This window comes from Exophiala spinifera, assembly GCF_000836115.1.
Source record: "Exophiala spinifera strain CBS 89968 unplaced genomic scaffold supercont1.8, whole genome shotgun sequence".
Classification (NCBI taxonomy): Eukaryota; Fungi; Ascomycota; class Eurotiomycetes; order Chaetothyriales; family Herpotrichiellaceae; genus Exophiala; species Exophiala spinifera.
The window spans coordinates 2,309,021-2,330,702 of NW_015622520.1; the positions used below are offsets into that span (position 1 = coordinate 2,309,021).

General features: G+C 55.6%; 11 protein-coding genes across 11 annotated transcripts; 6 read left to right on the forward strand and 5 right to left on the reverse strand.

The window, feature by feature from the left end:
• Nucleotides 1–1,128: 1,128 nt before the first annotated feature.
• On the forward strand, nt 1,129–1,949 carry PV08_10886 (uncharacterized protein; the record flags this gene model as incomplete). Its single annotated transcript, XM_016385199.1, has 2 exons — nt 1,129–1,600; nt 1,684–1,949. The coding sequence occupies 2 exons, from the start codon at nt 1,129–1,131 to the stop codon at nt 1,947–1,949; spliced, it is 738 nt and encodes a 245-aa protein (XP_016231801.1).
• A 457-nt stretch (nt 1,950–2,406) lies between these two features.
• Nucleotides 2,407–3,892, reverse strand: PV08_10887 (glutamate 5-kinase; the record flags this gene model as incomplete). Its single annotated transcript, XM_016385200.1, has 2 exons — nt 2,407–3,516; nt 3,656–3,892. The coding sequence occupies 2 exons, from the start codon at nt 3,890–3,892 to the stop codon at nt 2,407–2,409; spliced, it is 1,347 nt and encodes a 448-aa protein (XP_016231802.1).
• Nucleotides 3,893–4,425: 533 nt separating this feature from the next.
• PV08_10888 (uncharacterized protein) lies at nt 4,426–5,245 on the forward strand (the record flags this gene model as incomplete). The annotated part of the gene is made up of 2 exons (XM_016385201.1): nt 4,426–4,959; nt 5,018–5,245. The coding sequence occupies 2 exons, from the start codon at nt 4,426–4,428 to the stop codon at nt 5,243–5,245; spliced, it is 762 nt and encodes a 253-aa protein (XP_016231803.1).
• Nucleotides 5,246–5,460: 215 nt separating this feature from the next.
• PV08_10889 (uncharacterized protein) lies at nt 5,461–6,389 on the reverse strand (the record flags this gene model as incomplete). Its single annotated transcript, XM_016385202.1, has 3 exons — nt 5,461–5,526; nt 5,575–6,111; nt 6,180–6,389. 3 exons carry the CDS (start codon nt 6,387–6,389, stop codon nt 5,461–5,463), a joined length of 813 nt encoding a protein of 270 aa, XP_016231804.1.
• A 280-nt stretch (nt 6,390–6,669) lies between these two features.
• PV08_10890 (uncharacterized protein) lies at nt 6,670–7,620 on the forward strand (the record flags this gene model as incomplete). The annotated part of the gene is made up of 2 exons (XM_016385203.1): nt 6,670–6,873; nt 6,922–7,620. The coding sequence occupies 2 exons, from the start codon at nt 6,670–6,672 to the stop codon at nt 7,618–7,620; spliced, it is 903 nt and encodes a 300-aa protein (XP_016231805.1).
• A 217-nt stretch (nt 7,621–7,837) lies between these two features.
• On the reverse strand, nt 7,838–8,494 carry PV08_10891 (uncharacterized protein; the record flags this gene model as incomplete). Its single annotated transcript, XM_016385204.1, has 1 exon — nt 7,838–8,494. One exon carries the CDS (start codon nt 8,492–8,494, stop codon nt 7,838–7,840), a length of 657 nt encoding a protein of 218 aa, XP_016231806.1.
• Nucleotides 8,495–8,863: 369 nt separating this feature from the next.
• On the forward strand, nt 8,864–10,786 carry PV08_10892 (uncharacterized protein; the record flags this gene model as incomplete). Its single annotated transcript, XM_016385205.1, has 1 exon — nt 8,864–10,786. The coding sequence occupies one exon, from the start codon at nt 8,864–8,866 to the stop codon at nt 10,784–10,786; it is 1,923 nt and encodes a 640-aa protein (XP_016231807.1).
• Nucleotides 10,787–11,480: 694 nt separating this feature from the next.
• Nucleotides 11,481–12,040, forward strand: PV08_10893 (uncharacterized protein; the record flags this gene model as incomplete). The annotated part of the gene is made up of 3 exons (XM_016385206.1): nt 11,481–11,695; nt 11,752–11,877; nt 11,932–12,040. 3 exons carry the CDS (start codon nt 11,481–11,483, stop codon nt 12,038–12,040), a joined length of 450 nt encoding a protein of 149 aa, XP_016231808.1.
• Nucleotides 12,041–14,383: 2,343 nt separating this feature from the next.
• Nucleotides 14,384–15,712, forward strand: PV08_10894 (uncharacterized protein; the record flags this gene model as incomplete). Its single annotated transcript, XM_016385207.1, has 2 exons — nt 14,384–14,796; nt 14,851–15,712. The coding sequence occupies 2 exons, from the start codon at nt 14,384–14,386 to the stop codon at nt 15,710–15,712; spliced, it is 1,275 nt and encodes a 424-aa protein (XP_016231809.1).
• A 1,322-nt stretch (nt 15,713–17,034) lies between these two features.
• Nucleotides 17,035–18,033, reverse strand: PV08_10895 (uncharacterized protein; the record flags this gene model as incomplete). Its single annotated transcript, XM_016385208.1, has 1 exon — nt 17,035–18,033. One exon carries the CDS (start codon nt 18,031–18,033, stop codon nt 17,035–17,037), a length of 999 nt encoding a protein of 332 aa, XP_016231810.1.
• Nucleotides 18,034–18,743: 710 nt separating this feature from the next.
• On the reverse strand, nt 18,744–21,664 carry PV08_10896 (uncharacterized protein; the record flags this gene model as incomplete). Its single annotated transcript, XM_016385209.1, has 5 exons — nt 18,744–19,364; nt 19,421–19,775; nt 19,862–20,836; nt 20,903–21,381; nt 21,434–21,664. 5 exons carry the CDS (start codon nt 21,662–21,664, stop codon nt 18,744–18,746), a joined length of 2,661 nt encoding a protein of 886 aa, XP_016231811.1.
• Nucleotides 21,665–21,682: the final 18 nt, after the last annotated feature.

Genomic DNA, 21,682 nt, shown 5'->3' on the forward strand with positions numbered 1-21,682 from the left:
GTCGGCCCCCCAGCACGAGTGACAGCCTCACCGACACATCTCGCTCTCCGCGGTCGACCTCTTCAAACTCCAGAGTGTAATCACTACACAGTTCTGGTCATTTACTGGATGGAGCTTTGCACAGTTATAGGCCATGGCTACACAATAACTGCAACACGCTGGCTGGGAAGGAGGTACTGGTTTGCGCGACAGCTATCACCGTACCATGCTCAGAGCGACACGTTCCAGGAGCTGCTGCTTCATACCTGACTCCAGATGGGATTTAAAATCATGCACAGTGCCCCCAACAATTCCAGTTCTTCTTCAACTCCTCCAAGTCCCCACGGTTCTGCTTCCGCTCTACGGACACCGCTTGCGAGGCTCAGGCAAAGGCTGCTTGGAAGTGAATGTTATCGATGAAAGCACCGTCTTTTTGGTCACTGCTGCTTCGTCAAAATACCATGGCTCGACTATATGACCAGGTAGTTTGCCCATGGCCCGTGCCGACCAATATGCAAGGCTACGACCCGAGGGTTGGACTCCGGTGTCCGTCCATGTGCCGCCCGCTAACCCCCTTCGTCTTCTTTCGTGTACTGCGAGAAGGGAGGTCTTTGTCATTCATCTCCATTGCCGAAAACCAGTTCGTCGTTGCACGGGTTCATGGCGTGTTCAGATGGCCTCGAAGTTGGCGCGCAAAGCATTTCGAGCTGGACTTGGTAGCAAATCAAGTGTCTTGCTTCGCAGGGAAGATGGGCCACATATGACCAATAGATTCTTGTGGTCCTTCACCACTACGCTACAAGTCCTTCGAGAAGCTGCATTTGACTGACTGCGCCAGATTTCATTCACTCCAAGACATCCCTGATCCTGGGCCGGAAGTTTGCGGCGACGAAGGTGAGTGTTGACATCGAAAGTCCATAAAGTCGATATCTCTCTACCCATGTCTGTGTGCACCTTGGATCCAACTTCTTGGTTCTGCATTACCGATCCAAACTGCGAATTTCTTAGTTGAACCCAAGCTCGGCTCCTCACCTTGTAAAAACCGAACAATACGTACGACACGATTACACATCCAGGGTTTTCGGTCGCGGTCTTCACCTCCATCTTGTCCTTCAACGTAAGTTGCTTCTACTTCGTCGGGGTCGACCAATGATGTTCATGTCCGCTCTCATTGGGCTGACGCCTCTTATCGGGTCGCTGGTGGGCAAGCCCGAAGTCGTTGTGGCCGTCGACACGACGTCCGACCCTGATCTTGTAGCGAAACTCAAGTCCGCTGCGACTATGCTCGACCGGCTCGACATGCTCAGCGACGAACAACTGGTGTACAACTTCTCCTCCAACCCCAAGTACTCGTGGCATCCGGGAAGTGTCTCCAACGCAAACGCTGCAACGTGGCCTATCCTGAGCACGGTCGGGGTGACTGTGGCTCAACTCAATCTGGGACCCTGCGCGATGCTTGCTCCGCACCACCACCGTGCCAACAACCTTGTTGTCGCTGTTTCCGGCACTACAAACACGTACATGTATCAGGAGAACGGAGCAAGAATGGTTGAACAGACGTTGACCCCCGGCATGATGACAATCTTCCCTCGTGCTAGTGTGCATACCATGTACAATACAGGTCAGCCTCTTCATCTTTGCCCATTCTCCTCACTAACACACGGCCCTGCGGGGAGCATGCCAAAACTGACTCTGGACGTACAGGCTGCGAGAACAACCAACTCTACTCGTTCCTCGACGATGCAGACGCGTCGACAACCAATCTTGGGCAGGCATTCTTCATGATGCCCAAAGATATAGGCATGACAGTCATGCCTTTCATCGAGCTCTCCAACGGGAATTGGACGGCGACCGGACAGGCCATGCCCCAAGTCGGCACCGGCAGTCAAGCCGGGTTTGAAAGTTGTCTGGAGAAGTGTGGTCTCAGCACGAGTAGCTATGCCACCAACAACCGTGTCGTTATGGGTTGAAAAAGGCCATACAGCCGGCGCAGGGCTCCTGGAAGACCTTTGTCGGGCGCATTATGCTGTTCCCTTCCTGTTCTCCGTCAGGATCTGTCACAGTGGTTTCTCACGACGGTCGCTTTCGGGTGGTGGTTTCTGGGTATTTTTTGGCTGAGGTTATCGGGGTACAGTACCGGTGATGAGACGGTGGAAGTATTGTACACTACTTTCGGAAGGAAGGGCTTTGTAAAGGCCTTCTATTTGTATCTAGTCGTTCATTATCCCAACCCCCCATTTTGATCCGCCACCGCCTTCCGGTGCTGGAATGGATGCGCACATGTATGATGCCAGTAGACCTTTTTGCTTCTATGCCCTTTGGCGCTGTGACTCTCTGCACTTTTCCTCTAGAGGTGCCAAGATAATATAACCCCATGCGCCGACACCAGCCACGTATGCAAGAAAAGGGTGATGCGGCCACACGTTTTTACTGCCCAATAGTCAAATCCGCAATGCTGCTCTCCGGGGTCCTCTCCTTGACGGGCGTACGGAAACCACTGGGAGTCTCCGGGCGACTCGCGGCGGACGTGTTGTGCAGACTCACGTTCTCCCTGTAGGCGACGTACTCGCTGTCCGCATATCCGAGGGCGCCGATGATGTCACCGCTCCTCAGGCCCTTGATCCTGGCCACCTCACCGGCGGAATAGTTGACGACGGCACGACCGATCTCCTCGCCCTTCAGGACGAGGTGCATGGCGGTGGCGCTCGAGTCGCCGGTCGGCGAGAGGCGGCCGAGCGGATGCTTGTCGACCACGACGAGCCGGACGGCCTCTTGCTGGGCAAAGTTGCCTTCCACGGCGACGACGCCGACGGGGAGGAGGCCGGCTTTGTTGACGAGGGCGTTGCTCGCGCCGCGGTCGATGTAGATGGTGCCGTGGGGCGCGAGGCCGTGCAGGATCCAGAATGCGCGGTTCCTGATGGGACTGCTGGAGGGGACGAAGCGTGTGTGTAGCGGCGGTGCGGGGACGGGATCCGCGTTTTCGCCTGTCTCGGGGTCGGCTGGAGGAGGGTGGAGGTGCCGGATCACGGCGGCAATGTTGCCCGGTTTCGAGGACTTGGTGATGATGGTCGACGTGCCGGCGGCGGTGGCGAGCCGCGCGGCGACGATCTTGGTCGCCATGCCGCCGGTGCCCAGGGCCGACCCGGCGGACGACACGTCGGCTTGGAGGGCGTCAATGTCGTCGACGACGAGGATCGGTTGGGCGTCGGGGAACTTGCGCGGGTTCTTGTCGTACAGGGCCTCGACGTCGGTCATGAGGAAGAGATAGTCGGCGTGCACCATGGCCGCGGTGATGGCGGAGAGGGTGTCGTTGTCGCCGAACTTGATCTCGGACACGGCGAGCGTGTCATTCTCGTTGACGATCGGGATGACGCCAAGCGAGAGCGTCTCGGCGAGCGTGTTCTGGGCGTTGAGGTACTGGATCCGGTCGGCGATGTCGTTGCGCGTGAGGAGGATCTGCGCCACCGGCTGGTTCATGTGCGCGAACAGCGAGTCCCAGATCGACATCAGCCTGGACTGGCCGATGGCCGCGAGTGCCTGGAGAGAGAGCGCAAGAGCGGTGAGCCTGGGGCCGGGGCTTCCACCAATACACACATACAAAACACCCAGGGGCCGACAGCCTCGGGGCAGCAAGAGGGGCCGGTTCAAGTCCTCGCTCTCACGAGTGTTCACTCACCTGGATCTGCGCGAGGTGCTTCGGACGCTTGGGCATGTTCATCCTCTGCAGGCCGACGCCGATGGCGCCCGACGACACGATGACCACTCTATGTCCATCGCGCCTCAGCTTGATGGCCGTCTCGACGATCAAGGACAATATCGAGAGGATGGGCTCGTGCGTGACCTCGTCGACGATCGAGGACGTCCCTAGCACAACCGTGAGTCTGGAGCTCCTCTTCAGGCCGGGGAAAGACATGGTCTGCACCGATTTTTATGACTATCGTCAAATGCTTGCTTGGTTTCATGGCGAGTTTGCGTCCTTTATGATTTCCAGAATGAACTTTCCGGCGGCAACTGATTTCGAAACAGACGAAGCATCTTGGAAAGCACTGGACATATGCAGAGGGCCAGGTCGACGCTTGTACGCCCTTTCATCTACAAACCACATCAGGTAAATATCTCCATAAATTTCCCCGTTCGCCGCGACTGGGAGTCATTGATGCCAAGCACTGGCTACCTCGATCACGTGTCAGTCAGGCTTCACAAGGCTTAAATCACGTGAGTTGCAAGGCTGCGAGAGGCTCGTACTCCGCGGACAGTCCCTTGCTTACGGCCAATCAGAGCAGCTTGTTCCACCACTCTTTTTATTTAGCCCTGTACGAGTAGTCGGCAACTTCAGAAAGTCCCCAGATGACCTGAGTACATGTTCAAGTGGCCTCTTCTCCTTCCTCTCCTTACGCTCTCGTTGAGTCCGCAGAGTTCGCCCCGTCCTCTCTTACCGCCGTCGTCATGGCAGCCACCGACCCTCCCTCGTCCACGCCGTCCCTGGCAAACACTCAACCGTCGACTCCGCGGTCGTCTTCAGGCGCTTCTGCCGCCGAAAAAGGCCATAGCCTTCTCCCTTCCGACACGATGTGGAACCGATGGGTGAATTTCTACCGCATGGCCCGGGGGACCATGTCCGAGACGGGGGCTGAAGAATACTGGAAGGATGCTGACCAACGGTACTCAAAAATCGACTGTGCCCGGTGCGACACATGGCGCAACGAACTGTTCCGCACGTCTCCAGTGATAACATTTATGAACGACAACATCCGCAAGCTAGGCGGTGATTTGGGGCCTGACAACATCCGGTGCCGCACATGTTCGGAGAAAATGCTGGCAGGGTTTGACCACCAGTATGGCATCAAGATCTGCGCCAACCGCATCGAGAGCAAATCGATGATGGAGGACGTCCTCGCTCACGAGATGGTACACGCATATGACCATTTACGCTTCAAGGCGGATCAGGTCGGCAACCTGCGGCACGCGGCATGTACGGAGGTACGTACGGTGTGATACACAGTTGCGAGGCCCTCGTGCTAACAATTTTTTTTCGTAGATCCGAGCGAGCAACCTCAGCGGCGAATGTCGGTGGGCAAATGAGTTTTTCGGCAACAAGATCATGTCATTTACAAATCACCAACAAGACTGCGTGCGGAGGCGAGCGATCAACTCAGTCAAGGCTCGACCGGGTTGCAAGGACGAAGCGCACGCAGAAAAGGTTGTGAACGAGGTCTGGGATAGCTGCTTCCGTGACACGAGGCCATTTGATGAGGTATATCGATGACCGGTCCCGAGGATGTTTTCATTCGTGCAATGATTACTTGAGCGTGGCGTTGGTGGCCGGTTCTTGCCCATTATTCAAGGGGCCATAACTGATACATTTGGGTATTGCCAAAACTTGACAGACATAAAACTCCATTCTCCGTCCCTACAAGAAGCCCTCCGACTCCGTCCCATGCAAGTTTTCGTGAGAGCCGTCCGTGGACTGGGTAGACTGCACTAATCCTTCCATCGGTTCAAGAACTTTTGTAATGCGGCGTCAGTGGGTTGTCCGGCCGCGGCGACCTATGGTGCGTTAGTAGAAATTGAGGGGACAGAGGGGAGAGCACACACCGTTGCTTCCCTACTCGAGACGCTGAAAGTCATAACCTCGGTATGCGTGGTTATAGCATTCGGGGCTCCGACGTTCGACTTGTACACCGTCCAGGCACTCGTCGGCCACTGAGCGGAAGCCGTCTTTGCCGTGATCTGGGTCGGTGCTCTAGGAGGCATCGGCGCGTAGCGGATCGACCCCGTCTGCAAGGTATACGGGACTTGATACACAGAATTGCCATTAGGAGGGGCGGTGTCGACTGCTGGATCAGCAGCTGGTGCTTTATTCTGGGCCGATTGAATATTGTTCTGCGTCGCAGGTCCTTTGGTGCCGGTCACAGACTTGAGCCCCGTCGTGACGGCGGCAGGGAACGTTCCCGTCATGGAAGTGAGGGAGAAGCGGTTGGAGAAGTTGACCACGGTGCCTCCGGTCGCTGCGGAGATGAACTTGAGAAAGTAGGCATTTTGCACGTTGGCCCCGAGGCCAGGGGTCAGCGTCGCGGTGACAGAGTTGCCCTTTTCGAAATCCCCCGTTGTCACCAGCGTCGCCAGTTGCACCTACGAAACGGTAACATCGTCAGCATGCACTTTGCAGGGGGGAGGCCGGTAGATCGGGCCGTCCTTACATATTCGTCCTCGTCATTTCCTCCTGCGCAAAGAAACAGCTGATACGAGGCGAGGTCTGCGAGTTTCGGGGTATCGCCAGAGTCTTCCCATTCGACTGTGAGGGAGAGGCCGGCCAGTGATGCCCCTGCGGCCGGCGACGTGACCTCGACATCGGCGAGCGCGAAGGAGAGCAGGGAGGCGGCAACGAGAAGCACGCTTCGGAGTATCATGATGGCGGTATCCTGAGCAACAAAACGAGCGTCAAGAAGTGATGTTGGAGGTAAGATTCGAGAGGACGGCGGAAGTCCCTCCTGTAGAGTTAAAATGGGCGCAGTTTGAGACCGCGGTGAGAACGTTCAGGGGACCATAAATAAAGATTGCCTGCTCCACAGCCTCATTTGCGGACGTCACTCTACGATCATTGGTGACTCCAAAGCCTCACATCCCACCTGCGAAGGACACCCATGCCCTTGATATTTACACCCTCGACACATTCCGCTGCCGCTCAACATGGGCTGGTCTTCGCCGGACAGCTGGCCTACCAGGCTCTTCTCCGGTGATCCTCTGGCCATCCTGATCGCCGTCCTGGTGACCGTATCATTCCCACTGCTCCTCCATCTCTACTTTTACACCCAGACTGCTCGGGCCAAGGTCGTCCCAACGTTTCTGCTTTTGGGTCCCAGCGGCGCCGGCAAAACGTCCCTGTTATCTCTGGTAGGCCCCGCGCTGTTGTGACGTGCGACTCGAGACTCACGGTTACAGCTCCAAAAACGATCTTCCGACCCAGAAGTATCCAACCCATCGGCCACACGCATCTCGCAAGTCTCTTCGACCGTCAGCTTGCTGCTCCCGGCCTCTGTTTCTTTGGGGTCGAATAAATACCGATCCGACAACGATGTCTCGCTTAAGGACAAGCAAGCCACGCAGTACAATGTCATAGACACGCCTGGACATGGGAAGTTGAGGAGCGAACAAGCCCTGTCACATATCGGCGAATCTGCACTGCGCGGCGTCATTTTCGTCGTCGACAGTGGCGTTCTCGACTCGAGCGACTCGGCTGCGTCGCGCGACACCGCTTTGTACTTGCACGATACGCTGCTGGCTCTGCAGCGACGGGCTACGAGTAAGGCGAAGGCAAGGGGGGCCATTCCTGTCCTTGTGGCGGCGAACAAGCAGGATCTATTCACGGCTCTGCCGGCGGGAGCGGTCAAAGAGCGCCTACAGGCAGAGATTGAGAGGGCCAGAGTCTCGAAAAGCAGGGGCCTCACGACGGTCGGGCAAGAACCAGACGCTGACGGCGAGGATGACATCCTCGGTGGTGGCGGGGAGGACATTTTCACTTTCAAATTGATGGAAGACGAATACAATATCAAGGTGGACGTTCTCGGTGGTGCAGTCAAAGGTGAAGAAGCAGGAAAGGGGGTCAGGAGATGGGAGGAATGGATCGGAGGCTGTCTTTGATCGCCCTCGCCGATGACACGTTTTACATTCTAGTATTGCTGTACAGCGGAAGTGCCTCTGAGGTGCCAGTGTCGCCATCTCAAGTCACAAATCACTTGTGACGTCCGCGGCCGACAAAGATGTCGATCGCCCAGGCGAGACACGTCTGCTGCTGCTCAGACCGAAGCCGCTACATCTATGCGGCGAAACTGCTTCAACTCAACGGCCGTGTCTCAGTTTAGATGATTCCTTGGCTAAAGACGTCCTGCGGATCCCTATTCCGACTGCGGAACTCATCTTGGACTGGACTGGGCAGGTCGTAGCCCTCCAGGCCCATGTCGACCGGGATGCTCCCGACTCCCTCCTTCAGGTAGAGAAGCAGTCTGTAGGCGCTATTGCCATTCAAATAATACCGGTGTAGCTTCTTGCTCCTTAGAAACCCTAAGCGTTCGTAAAGTTTCATGGCCGCAGTATTTGTCTCTTCGGTCTCCAGGGCGATTTCGTCGGCGTCTTTCTCGATCATCAGATCGATGGCCATGCTGACCAACGTTGTTGCGATGCCCTGCCCACGGAACGTATCCTTGGTCGCCAGCATGGCGATGTATCCTCGCAGAGGTCCTCCTCTATGTGGTTCCAGTTTGCAAATCACCACTCCAGCGAGCTTGTCGTTGTTGTTTGTGTCCACCGCCATGAAACATAATTCGGGCCATTGGTAGAGAAAGTATCGATACACATAGATGCTGTAGGGCTCAGAGAGATCCTTGGTTATGAGCTCGCGGATCTGTGGGAGGTATTCCGGCTCTTTGTCCAGCGAGTACTGTACATAGTCTATGCTGACAGGAACCGAAGCCGCAACGGCTTCAAAGTCGGGAGCGGAGGAGACATTGCTGCTCATCGTCGTTACAGTCCTTCTACCGGGACGCCGATCGTGCCATCATGTAAAACCACGCCGGGTAAGAGAGAATGAAACGACCTTCGGGAAGAACGAGGGCCCCAGCCAAAAGATCGAGGGAAATGCGAATGCGAATTTCCCCATCACGGCGCGACAACTAAAACCAGCCAATGACGAAATTGGAGTCCAGACTCTCTTATGCATTTTCCTGCATGTGCAACTTACCTAAGGCAGCAAGCATTGTGCACACTCAGCAATCTACGAGACCTGCCGACTGGCCCGAACCACACCGGCCAATGCCTTTCTGTCGTCGTGTGCTTCTCGCACCGTTCACACATTCTGTGAAGGCGGTGTGAAAGGCCGTCAGCAACAATGTCGACCTTGAGGCGCCGCATCGCCAACGTCGTCCAAGACACACCTTCCGAGTCTACCAGCCGAGAGAGCACACCTGACGACCACGATGAGCTCAAACTCGTGGCGACCAAGAAGCTTGAGAAGCTCGAGAAGCTCAAGAAGCACAAAGGCAGCAAGAGGAGGTCCGGCATCATCTTTGGGCTGGGAGGGGTTTTGGGCTTGCTGTTAGCCCTTCTGTTTGCCCAGTCCCAGGATGTCATCAAGCTGGAAGGCTTACTCGAGGTCAACCTGGACAGCCTGATGGACGCGATACCTGCGGGCATCATCAAAGACGTCAAGGACCTATCGATGGCGGAGCGCGACGTGGTCAACTACGACTCTTTCGCCGTGGGACTGCATCTACAATCACAGGGGATCTCGGCGCACCATCCTGTCATTATGGTTCCTGGGGTCATTTCGACGGGGCTGGAGTCGTGGAGCACCGGCGAGAAGTCGAGGCAATATTTTCGCAAGAGGCTCTGGGGTTCATGGTCCATGATGAGGGCGCTCATCCTCGACCAGGCGGCGTGGAAAAAACACATCATGCTGGACAAGGAGACAGGCCTCGACCCTCCGGGTATCAAGCTTCGCGCCGCACAAGGATTTGACGCGACGGACTTCTTCATCACCGGCTATTGGATTTGGAACAAGATCCTCGAGAACCTTGCGACCATCGGCTATGACCCGACCAACGCATTCACCGCGGCTTACGACTGGCGGCTGTCGTATGCCAACTTGGAGATCCGCGATCAGTACTTCACCAGGCTCAAGAGCTATATTGAAGTGGCGCACTCCACGACGGGGAAAAAGATCGTCCTTGTCTCCCACTCCATGGGCAGCCAGGTCGTCCTGTACTTCATGAAGTGGGTCGAGCATAAAGATCACGGCAAAGGGGGCTCTGATTGGGTCAACACGTACATCGACTCGTGGATCAACATCTCAGGCTGCATGCTAGGGACGGCCAAGGACATTCCCGCCGTCTTGTCCGGAGAGATGAAGGACACGGCTCAGCTGAACGCCTTTGCCGTGTACGGCCTCGAGAAGTTCCTCTCCAAGGGTGACCGTGCGGAAATCTTTCGCGCCATGCCAGGACTCTCGTCAATGCTGCCCAAAGGAGGAGAAGCCGTCTGGGGCAACGACACCTGGGCCCCTGACGACTTGCCATATCCCGAACAGAACCGCACGCACGGGCTCTTTCTGTCCTTCAAACCCAAGTTCAACGCCACGGGGCCTCCGCGCAAGAATATGACCATGACGGAGACGTTTGACTACCTGCTCGAGAGCACCGAGCCGTGGTACCGGGAGCAAGTCCTGCACGCATACTCTCACGGTGTGGCGCACACCGAGGCCGAAGTTGAACGTAACGAAGATAACCCTCGAACGTGGTTGAATCCCCTCGAAGCGCGACTGCCTCTCGCCCCGAACTTGAAGATCTACTGCTTCTACGGCATCGGGAAGCCGACCGAGCGGTCCTATTTCTACAAGGACAACGAGAATCCTCTGCATGGGAACATCAACATCACGATCGACACGTCGGTGAGCTCGTCCAACGGACGACTACAGCAAGCCGGGTCGATCGATCACGGTGTCGTGTTCGGCGAAGGTGACGGGACGGTGAACCTGTTGAGTACGGGCTACATGTGCGCGAAAGGGTGGAAGAAGATCAAGAGATACAATCCTGCGGGTGTCAAGGTGACGACGTACGAGATGCCCCACGAACCGGATCGATTCAGTCCCCGTGGCGGACCGAACACCGGCGATCATGTTGACATCCTCGGCCGGAGCAGCTTGAACGATTTGATTCTCCGCGTGGCCGGGGGAAGGGGACATGAAATCGAAGAGAACTACGAGAGCCGTATATGGGAGATCAGCGAGAAGGTGCAGGTCTTTGACCACGAGTAGAGGACTGCGTGAATGCTTGGGAATCAAGCACGTGTCTTGCGCGAGGCGGCGTTCTTGGATTGGAGTGTGTATAATTATGATACCCCGATAGAAGGCGAGAAGCAGGATCTCCTTGGTCGGAGACGACGGCCATGTCAAGGGAGATTTGAGCAGGTACAGTTGGCGGCGTGCGTATGTCGAACAAAGGAAAGGTGCGAGTATGAGTATGAGTACGAGTACCTAGGTTGCCAGGGAAGCGTATTGTTTATGAGACCGAACCGGGACGTCGTTGTTCTCAAAACCGGCTGAACTGTTGATCTCTGACGTGGCACAGTCGGGCGATCCTCGTCCAAGCCACATCAACTAACTGCGGTCTTTCGTGGCGCATTCACCTCCCTCTCGTTGCTAGATTATTGTGTCGCCCACCACAGCACTAGAAATCCATCTCACCTGACAGAGTACCCGTACCATAATCCCTGATCTACGGCGAGCGCCTGATCACCATCTTCTCCCATTGTCCAGTGACAGGATCTGACCGACTGGCAGTCCAGAGACATCCATATACACGAAATCACCAAGACATGTTGAATACGCCCAGGATCAGCGCGACATATTGAATACCAGGTCTTTTCCCTGGTCACTCGGCAGCGTCCCGCTCTCGTATCAATCTACCTTCGCTCTAGATCAAGGACACGGCGGTCAAAGACCATCCGCGATGGCTCAAGCAAGTCAAATAGTACCCTTTATTATCCTCCTCATCGTGGTTGCTGTGGTGGCGGTGGTCGGCTTCATTGCATACTCGATCGCCCACGATGTCGGACACCACACGAGAAAGAAGCTGGAAAGGAAGAACGTCAGTTTCACACGGGATGGAATGAAGGTCGGCGTCAGGGAGCGAAGCGCTGAGCACGAACAAGACAAGGCGCAGAGGTATGCCTCTCTCTGGCCCAGCACGAGTGAACGGAAAACATTGACACTGGGCATAGCGTGATCACGAAGATTTGGAACCACTCATCCTGGCCTGCATATCAGTCGCGCTTGGGTTGGGGCCAGGGAAACAAGTCGCCGGCCACCACGCCCAGCGGTACGCCGAGCGTGGAAAAGAGGAACCCGTAAGTTGGGCGCAGTCTTTGACTGAGGCGGACCCGGGCTGATACCAAGTGTAGATATTCACGCACAAGCTCGTCAACAGGCGCGGCCTCCGCACCAGGATTATCACGACAGGGCTCGAGTCAGGCCGGCCTGTCGCGAACCACTTCGGCCACGACAAGATGAATGCTGCGCTCGCTGGGGATGGCATTCAAAAGCGCAGAGGCAGCATGGCCTTGGCTCAGGTTCTATGCACCTGGAGTTTTGCGTGGATAGAGAGAGAGAGAGCAGGGCTTGGCTGGGAAGATTTCGTGGCTGGCCGCTGGGATCTTTCACACGGCAAGGCGCCCGAAGTAGGATGGGTGTAGAACTGCTGGAGTTTATCATGATCGAGCACGCTTTTAATGGCGATATTGAAGAGCTGCGCGACGAGCGACGTGAATGGGCATGGGAGCAGAGCTTCCACGTGCAGTCATAGAGCACAGGTCAAACTGTGGTCCGCATCTACGCAAGTTACCTGTGTCCTTGTCGTGGAGTTCGGCCGGCTTCTAGGTGTCTTTTCGCGATGACTGTGCATCGATGACAAACAAACAGGCATTGCCTCTACAGGCAAGTGCTTGAATGTGGCCCGTCAGGGTCATGGGTGCTCGGTGGGCTTGTTCTGCTGCCATCGCGTCGGAGCCTCACTAGCCCTGCGATAAGCTGATTACCTGAGCAGAGTTGACAGGCATCGGTGGGGTTAATGGTTGATGGTTGATGGTTGATGGTTGATGGTTAATGGCCTCCTGACTCCTCCGTATGAGCATTTCAACAAACTAGCGTTAGCTCGAGACAAAGCCGCCTTTCACGCATAGAGAGACCTGGTTGGACCATGCAGTAGTGGGCTATTTTCAGCTACTCGTACATACAGTCGACAATAATGACCTGCGTCTTGGACATGCAGATCTGTGCTCGAAACGGCCTCGATGAGCATTCTGGCCCGAGGCTCGTGAACTCGCCAGGCCAACCAGAGTTCGTTGTATTGTCGTTGCAGAAAGACACTTCATGCACCTCATCATTCACGTGCTTGACACGAACACGGATACGACGGGCGTCCAACAAGACCGGCCACCCGATCAAATCATGTTGGTGGAACCGGGAGGAAGTCAGGTTATCGCGAGTGGGTAGAAATCAACCACTCGGTGGGATTGCGAAGAATGAAATTGTTTTGACTCGAAACGAAGGGAAATTGAAGGTGAAACGAAGGATCGCAAGGGAGGAGAAAAGGCCTGCATCTGGACCTGGGGGAGCCCAGACAGAAATTGCACCGTCAGACCAGGACAAGACGGCCACAATTGCATGTGGACAGCGCGATAAATGGCCGTCATGCAGATCCTCCGAGAGGAAATTGGGTGCAATCAGAAGTGCAGCGGTCGCTGACCCAACCCAAGGCCCCGTCAGTCCTCGTACCCGTAGTTTGTAGACTTGTTCGCATGATACGAAGTACTCGTACTCGGATGGGAGTCCGGGAGCGGGATCCAAGAGGAATTATGCCATAGAAAGTCGGGCACCAACCGTGGCCTCGCATTCGCATCCAAAATTTCAGGCTTCCCATGGCCGAGCCCTCCCTGTGATTTGCGGCATCTCGACACGAGACGAGACGAGGCTGGGGCGATAGACGACGATGGTCACTCGCATACAGTACTCTACGATGAGACCCCCGGCAGCCCCTGCACGGACGGCGACACTCATGACTTTGCTGGAGAGCGCTGTCATTCCCTTTCTATGATGCTGCCGCAGCGGAGACGATGATGCCCGTTGCCAATGTTATGTGCTGTGACTTCTGCACGGTTGCATCACTTGCCACGGCTTCTTCCCAGGTGACGTCGAGATCGCAAGGCCGTCCAGCAAGGCCTCAGTCCCAGAGACTCCGTTGCAGTGCTCAGTCGAAAAGAGTTTTTTCTCGGCACGGCTGCGGATGCCTGTGCGCTCTGGGCGGGCGGTGGTTTCCAGGGGCTCGCTAGGCCTGGGGGGTGCCTGTGAGAGCCCAAACAGTGGACCGCCAATAGCCCAAAGTTAGTCTGGGATAGGCTAGAGCCTCGAGGCCAATTAATTGTGGTCTGGCTAGTGGCCGGAGGGACAATGCCTGCAAACCGCAGTCTCCAGGCCGTATCCGTACGAGGCACAATAAAATTCTCTCGCTTGTTCCGGTTCGCTGTGCACAATTCGAGCATTGGCTGCTTATCCGCCGACATCCATGTCCCATGTCCATCGCCATCCTCTCTCTACTGCTCACCTAAGCCCTTCATCAATCCACCGGCCCTGTCTACCTCGTTTTCCTCTCTCGTTCCCTTTCGGATTGCTCGGGATCACCTCTCGACCAGCCTCTCCCTCACCACCTATCTACCTCTCGATTCCTCGCGTCCCTCTTCTTTGTCCTCTGTCGCCTCTGGTCGCGAACACAACCACCCGCCTCGTCCGCCAGCCGCCACACCGAACTTTCGACCACCGCCGAACGATCCTCCCTCCCGCCTCTCATTGAGACCTGCGATGCAGTCCTCTCTTTCGTCCTGGAAGGACACGGCGCTCTCCAAAAAACACATCCAGCTGCCATGGCGGTCGATACAGATCCTCGTTCCTCATAGACTGCGGCGCAAGCTGCGGTCGAAGCTACGCAACCGACAGTCGCCCGCCTCGTCCTTTGCCAATCTCCAGACGTCCTGTTCTCCTGCCGACACGTTAAGAGCACTCCAGAATCACAAGTGGACCATTTACGATGCGCAGTGGTTGTTCCTGGCCTTCATCGGGATCTTTTCCCTGAGCATCATTGAGTCGCCGGGCCCTCTGGTCAAGACGGCGGTGGCCACGCTCTTGCTCACCTCCCTGGTGTTTCCCATCACTCGACAATTTTTCCGACCCTTCATGCCCATTGCCGCATACCTCATCTTCTTTTACGCCTGCAGGTGAGCCGTCTCGTGACACGTTGATTTGTTGGTCCAGACTGACGCGCGCTCCAGGTTCATCCCCGCCGAATGGAGGCCTCCGATCTGGGTTAAGGTCCTGCCTGCGCTCGAAAACATCCTCTACGGCGCCAACCTCAGCAACATCCTTTCCGCCCACAAAAGCACCGCCCTGGATCTGTTGGCGTGGTTCCCGTACGGCCTGGGCCACTTCGGGGCTCCTTTCGTGTGCTCGGCCATCATGTTCGTATACGGACCGCCCACCACGGTGCCTGTTTTTGGGTTCGCCTTCGGATACATGAACCTCTTTGGCGTCATCACACAAGTCTTGTTTCCTTGTTCCCCGCCGTGGTACGAGAACATGTACGGCTTGGCCCCGGCGAACTACTCGATGAAAGGCTCGCCCGCCGGCCTGGCACGTATCGACGCACTGCTGGGGTTCGACATGTACACGTCCGGGTTCACCGCTTCGCCCATGGTGTTTGGGGCGTTCCCGTCCCTTCACGCGGCCACGTCGACCCTCGAGGCCCTCTTCATGAGCCACGTTTTCCCGCAGCTCACCCCCCTGTTCGCGTTCTACGCCATGTGGCTCTGGTGGGCGACCATGTACCTGTCACACCACTACGCAGTCGACCTAGTCGCGGGCAGCATGCTCGCGGGTGTCATCTTCTACTTTGCGAAGGCGAAGTTCCTGCCTCGCCTGCAACCGGACAAGAAATACCGCTGGGATTACGACTACGTCGAAATCGGCGAGGAGCAGAGCGACTACGGATACAGCCTGGCCGGCCTCAACGGCGGCCATCCCGACAGCGACGAATGGACGATTGGTTCCTCGTCTTCCGTCTCATCCGGCTCCCTCAGCCCGGTCGAAGAAAGCCAGAACCTTTGGACCGAGGCCTACTCCAACCGCGAACGATAAGGGTCTCATTTCTTTTTCCTACTTCTCGTTCGGTTTCACAATCATCAGCACGGCGTTCATCACACACGACATTATGCTCGACGGCGGGGGACTATGCATGTGAGCGACTTTGTTTTTCGGCTTTGCGAGATAGATATGCAGCGGAGGTGTAATGACCACAAACGGACCAGCACTGTTACTCGACATTCGCTCACCTGTAGCGACGCCCTGTCGGGCTCTCAAATTCCGCGTCCCGACCGAGGGTGCTGGTTGCGATCCTCGGTGCAAGGATGCACCATTTGCCCTTTTTTTTTCTCTTGCACCAACATTTTTGAGACAGACTTTGATTGTGTGATTCTTGAGTGGCGGCCTTGCACAGCAGCATGACCAGGGTCTGGTGTATCACGGGTCGTTGCACGGGCATTGGGTACGGACCAGATTCGACATGCCATCTTTATACTTGGGCAGTCTTGTCGCTGGGACGGAGCGACAAGACGCGAGGCGTTTTATTCTTTGGGGGCAGGAACTTTTATTTTTTTCTCTCACATTTTCGACCACCACCAGCGGCTACCGTTTACCGTCTGGATCGGCGCATTACATTCGCTAAACTGTACAAAAGATATCGAGACATGGTGTTTATGACCGATATGCCATTCGCTTTGTTACCATTATCAACAAAAGGGAAAGAGCCCCGGCAGAGGAGGTCCGGAGGTGTTATTGAGCGCCGGTGTTTCTCAGTGCGAGCGGTCAGGAAAGGGGAGACCTTGGTGCACTCACTATCCAGCCCGCAGGCCGCCCAGCCCCTCGGAAGGTCACAGGCGGAGTCGTAGCTAGATACGGCCCCCAACTAAGCCACAAAGCCTGACGGGTGTCGATCCCTGAGCGTGAGGTTGACTTCTATGCACATATCTTTCGGCCCCGACCGGTTTCATTGGCTGGCGATTGTCACTTCCGGGGTGCGGGCGTCTACCACCGTGACCTTTGTGCGGTGTCCGACATGGATCATGGATCATGGATCTGGAAGCCTGGAGAATCGAGGGTGTGACTTGGGCTTCGGCCCGGTGGCCATGGCGCGCCACCAAGGGGTTCTCGTCGTCGTCGACATCACTCATCATCGGTTTTTTTTTGCATGCACACGGCTCTTAAGCGAGCTCGGAGGGAAAGCTCGCTTCCTTGGACGACGAAAGAAGTAATCTAATACCATAATAAATAATGAAGCTTTTGAACAGTGACGATTGAATCGTGGATCTTTGGTTTTGAACTCGCTCACCGTCTCGACCACGAGCTCCACATTTACCAACTACAATCACTAGTGGATCGTGATATCGTAGCGACATGAAATATCATTCGGACATCTCGTCGTCGTCGTCGTCGTCGTCATTTTTCTCTTTCTCTTTTTCTTCTTCATCTTCTTCTTCTTCTTCTTCATGATCCTCCTCTTCAACGGCCATGTCGTCGAGGACAATACACCGGACGACATCCTCCCCGTCCGTGACCGTGACCACGCTCCGCAGCCTCTCCGCACCAAAGACATCGTGCAGGGCTTCTGTATCACCGCCTACTCCACCCATCTCAGCGACAGCTATCGGGTTTTCTTTTTCTTCTTCGGCTGCGTCCTCGCTCAGGAACGCAGCTTTACTCTTATACACCCTCACGTCGGCGCGTCTGTTCTTCCCCTTCGTGTTCTCGCGCCGCCACCCTTTCTGCGCGATGACGTGCAACTGGTAGGCAAAGACGACGTCCTCGTCCGACCGCCACGACTGCTCCTCGGACCTCGCCCTCTCGACGTCGACGTCGGCGCCTACTCCGACGACCCCTCCCCCGGTCAGGGCAGCGACTGGCGCCTCGGCACCGACTCCGGCACGGTGCGACGACGACGAGGCGCCGCGCGAGAGCCTGAAGCCCCTGGCGATCTTGAGCCCGGAGACGAGGTAGACGGGCTTCTTGCGCACGAGGCCGGCGTCGATCGCCGCGGCGACGCGGGGTTCGAGGGTCCACCGCGACGCCTGCTCGTCCGTGGGTTGGCGCTTGAAGTAGACCGTCTCGAGACGGTCGATGGTGTAGCTCGTCGCCGTCTCCTTCTTGACCTCCCCGTACAGCTTGAGCGACGCGACGCCTTGGAGAAACGTCGCCCACACGCCGCCTCCCACGCCCGTCGACGCCGATTTCGTCAGTTCCGCATCGTAGTCCGTGTGGGTCGCCGTCTCGAGCTCGGCCCTCGGCGAGCTGCTCAGTGGCCTCGTCGGGTCACTCGGGTCTTGTACAATGTCACCCATACATATCGACGTGTCCGGGCTGAAGGAGAAGTTGGGCGCTAGTATGAATGTTTTCATGGCTGCCATCCTGTATTGATAACCCTTGGTACCAAAAGGCTGTCGAGATCGCGATCTTGGCCCGTCAATGACTTGTTCGTCGCGGGTCTATGGTAAGGTAGACGAGGCTGACTTTGATGCTGACTTTATCGGAACTTGTGGCGAAGTTGTTTGGCTGACTGATTGACGCGGGTGACGGACGATACACACTTGTATACTCAGAGCTACCCCGTTGATCAAAGTCATTCGCTCTTGTCTTGAAAGTCTTCCAAGGTTTCCACTGCTGATGATACGTTATCTCCTCCGTCCGACCCAGGGACGTCGAGCTGGCCAACCGCATCATTCTCATTGGACGTAGGTCCGCACTCAGCCACATCGCGAAGCGCCAGAGCCTGGTTGTTGAATGTTGGTCACATGCTGGCCAGCTGGGAGACGAATGAAGAAAGCAGGCTCATGCACAGCTGACGTGGCTGAACAAGCCACATTACGTTCACCGCTCAAGATTTCCATGTTCCCATTGTGTGACAGTAATAGGTGTCCACTATGTACGGGATCAGGAGTTTGCTATCAGCTTCACGTTGAACTTTGCTGCGAGATCTAGTATCAGGGATGAAGAATCTTGGTGATGCCGTACACGAGACGAATGTTCCAGAGTCTTGAAAGGCCTGGAGGGTGGAAGAGTCGTTGATGAAATTGAGCTCCGCGTATGCGGAGTTAACCTCAAGTTCATTGACAACACGTCAACAAACAGAGTCGTGCAACAAGGCAGACTTGATCATAGTCAACCGTTCATCATGGGTAGCATCAGTGAAGTTGTGGGGGTTCACATAGCGACATTTCGGTGTGATTTCGAGGGACATGGCGAGAAATATCGAGCGCATTCCCCCCTTAGTGTGCAGCTTTGCCAGTCTTTCGGGACTTAGTACCCTCTTCAGCTCGACTTCATGGATTTTGGCATAGCCTAGTACCATGGCTGCCACTCCAGCCGCAACAGGGGTGGATGTTGACGTCCCCGATCTGAGCACAGTGCCTCCGCCATCTCGACGTAGAGCTGCGCCCGGAACGTCCTTCCCCAGTGTCATGAAACAATCAGGGCCAGAGAAGCTTGGAGGAGGGTTGAACTCTTGGGGATAACCCTTTTCGTTGGTTCCTCGAACGGCAATGACGTGGTCATCTCTGGCAGGAAACATCTCGAGGGAGTTTCCCCCTTCATTTGCCGCTCCCGCGAAAAAAAGGATTCGGCCATGCTTGTGCAACAGTGCTCTAAGGATCGCCGTCTCAATCGGCGGCTGTGTTTCGGAATAGCCAAATGACATGATCACGATGTCCACGTCCCATTTGACCGCTGCATGTTCAATTGCCTGGGGTCTCGGTAAGCATGCTATACCCAAGTGTGCCTTCGAGGAAGTAGACCGACCTTGGCAATACTATCACAGGCTTCATGGAGGTCTCTTGCAGTTCGGCCTTGCGTTACCCGTGCCACGTAAACATCAGCTGCAGCAGCGATGGTCATCACAAGCGACAGTACATGCGTGCCGTGGCCATCATTGTCTTCCCTGGCTGACTTTGTCTGGTTGGGCAGTCTCCTGGCGAAATCTTTCCACCTTTGGATACGGATCTTGCGCTCGGGCTCGGAGAAAAAGATGCTGGCCGGGTCGTAGCCAGTATCCAAGACGGCGACCTTGACCCTCGGTACATCCTGAAACCCTGACACCAGTTCGATATTCAGGTCAGAGAATTTAACTGCGTCAAGCCACTTCTCGGAGTCGGCGCTAGACAGGTCATTAACTATTACATGTGAGGAGTGCGATTACGGGCGTGCACTCACCCAGTCCTTGCTGCATCTGTGGGTTCAGACCTCACAGATCTTGGTACCTGCCGCGAAGAGCTCCTCTTCGAGGAGGTGGGCAAAACTAAGGATTCTTCTTTCTTTTCGGTCTTATGAACTGGTGTCCTCTCCGTGGCCAGTCTACGAATGCTACCGTTGTCGAGCCAGAGCCAGCCCAGCTTGGCGGCCAGTCTTGCTAGTGGGCATACTGCGACTTCCCACAAGGTTTCTCGACGGGTTTTGATATCGGCCACGGCTGTCTGCGTGAACACCTCGTGGTTAAGACATGCCTTAACGACATTCTTGTACGTTCTTTTTGCTTCAAGGTTCAGATCTAGATCCGGCCATGACTCACTTTCAAGGCTCTCTTGCCCATAGAAATAGTCCGTGTTGATCTTGGTCCCTAAAGCTTCATCGTAAGCAGATTTGTCAGCGGGCGTTCTCTGACATAACTCGATGAGGATGATCCCAAGGGCCAATATCAGCGGATATCGATGATAGATGCTATCCTCGGTGCAGTATTCCACCGGGGCATCGCTGGTGGCTTCCGAGTCGAACGCGAATGTCAGATATGGGTAGCTCGGGTCTAACATCTGCCGCGTCCTGTCAGCCACGGGCCGCTCCTGCACGAAATGGATGCGATCAGTTGACCATTGTGTTCTCATCCAGTCAGAATTGTAGAACTGCCACACAGACCGGGCGATGATGTACGCGAGGAGCACCTTATTCTTCGCGGTCATGCCTTGCACCTGCAACAGCTCTGCCAAAGAGATACTAGGGCTATTTGTCACGAACTTGCTATGCTCGTCGAGTTCCCTGTCTGGCTCGTAGAGCTGCATTAGTTTCTCGTCCTGAATTCTCAGCCTTACGCGGCCACGCCCGTAGTCTTTCCTGAGTAGAGAACAAAATTGGCCGATATCGATACAGGTGGAGGCCTCGCCATGCTCCATAGGGCGGCGAAAACCGTCATTCTCAACGGAGTCGTCTTTGAACCTTACGCTCGGCCTAAGATATAGGAAGAGACAAGTATTAAAAGGGGCAGAGAGAGTTGGGAATCTGGGTGGGAGCTACCTCGAAATCCTGAACTGCAGTTTCTGCCATGCATAGCCAGTCGCGTCGCCATCACAGGCGACGGAGCTTCGAGAGAAAAGAGTATTGAAAGCGATGTCAGCGCCATCAGTCGGGCATGTCAAGGTAAGCTGCAGTCGCGCCTGATGTCGTTTGCCCGCCACGCTTGAGTTGATTCCGGTACAGGTACAACCAGAATGCTGCTTCAAAACCGTGTACAGGCTCCTGTTGACCTGCATCGGATAGTCCTGTGAGTGGTCCGGTAACGCGAGGGGCTGGAATACATGTTCAATCTCATCGTCAATATTCGGAGCACAGTCCTTCAGATCATTCATATATTCCTTGAATCTCTCTAGCGGCTGGGAAGCGAACTCGATGAGATGTCGTTTGAGGCTGCCACGTCTTGCATCTAACGGTGACAATGCGGAGCGTAAAGCGCTAATGCGCTGCCGAGTATCGACCACAGAGGGTTCTTTGGGGGACTGTGTGTCCACGCAGGGGTTAGCGCCAGTGAGTGCGAACTGGGTATCATACCAGACAGATAGCTTCCAAATGGTCTAGGAGGTTGTCAAGCCTTTCAGACAGCTCTGCGTGTAGAGGCATTGGGATGGTCAAACTGCTAGAGATTGTTAACATCGTGCCCGCCAGGAGGCCGAGGTTGACATCGCGTTGCTTCGGGTCTGTTCGGTTGACCATGGGAAGAATTAGATGCGACAGCTTGGATGTAAAGTCCTGGACAGCATCCCACAAGTCATACAGCGCCATGACAGACTGAATGATCGG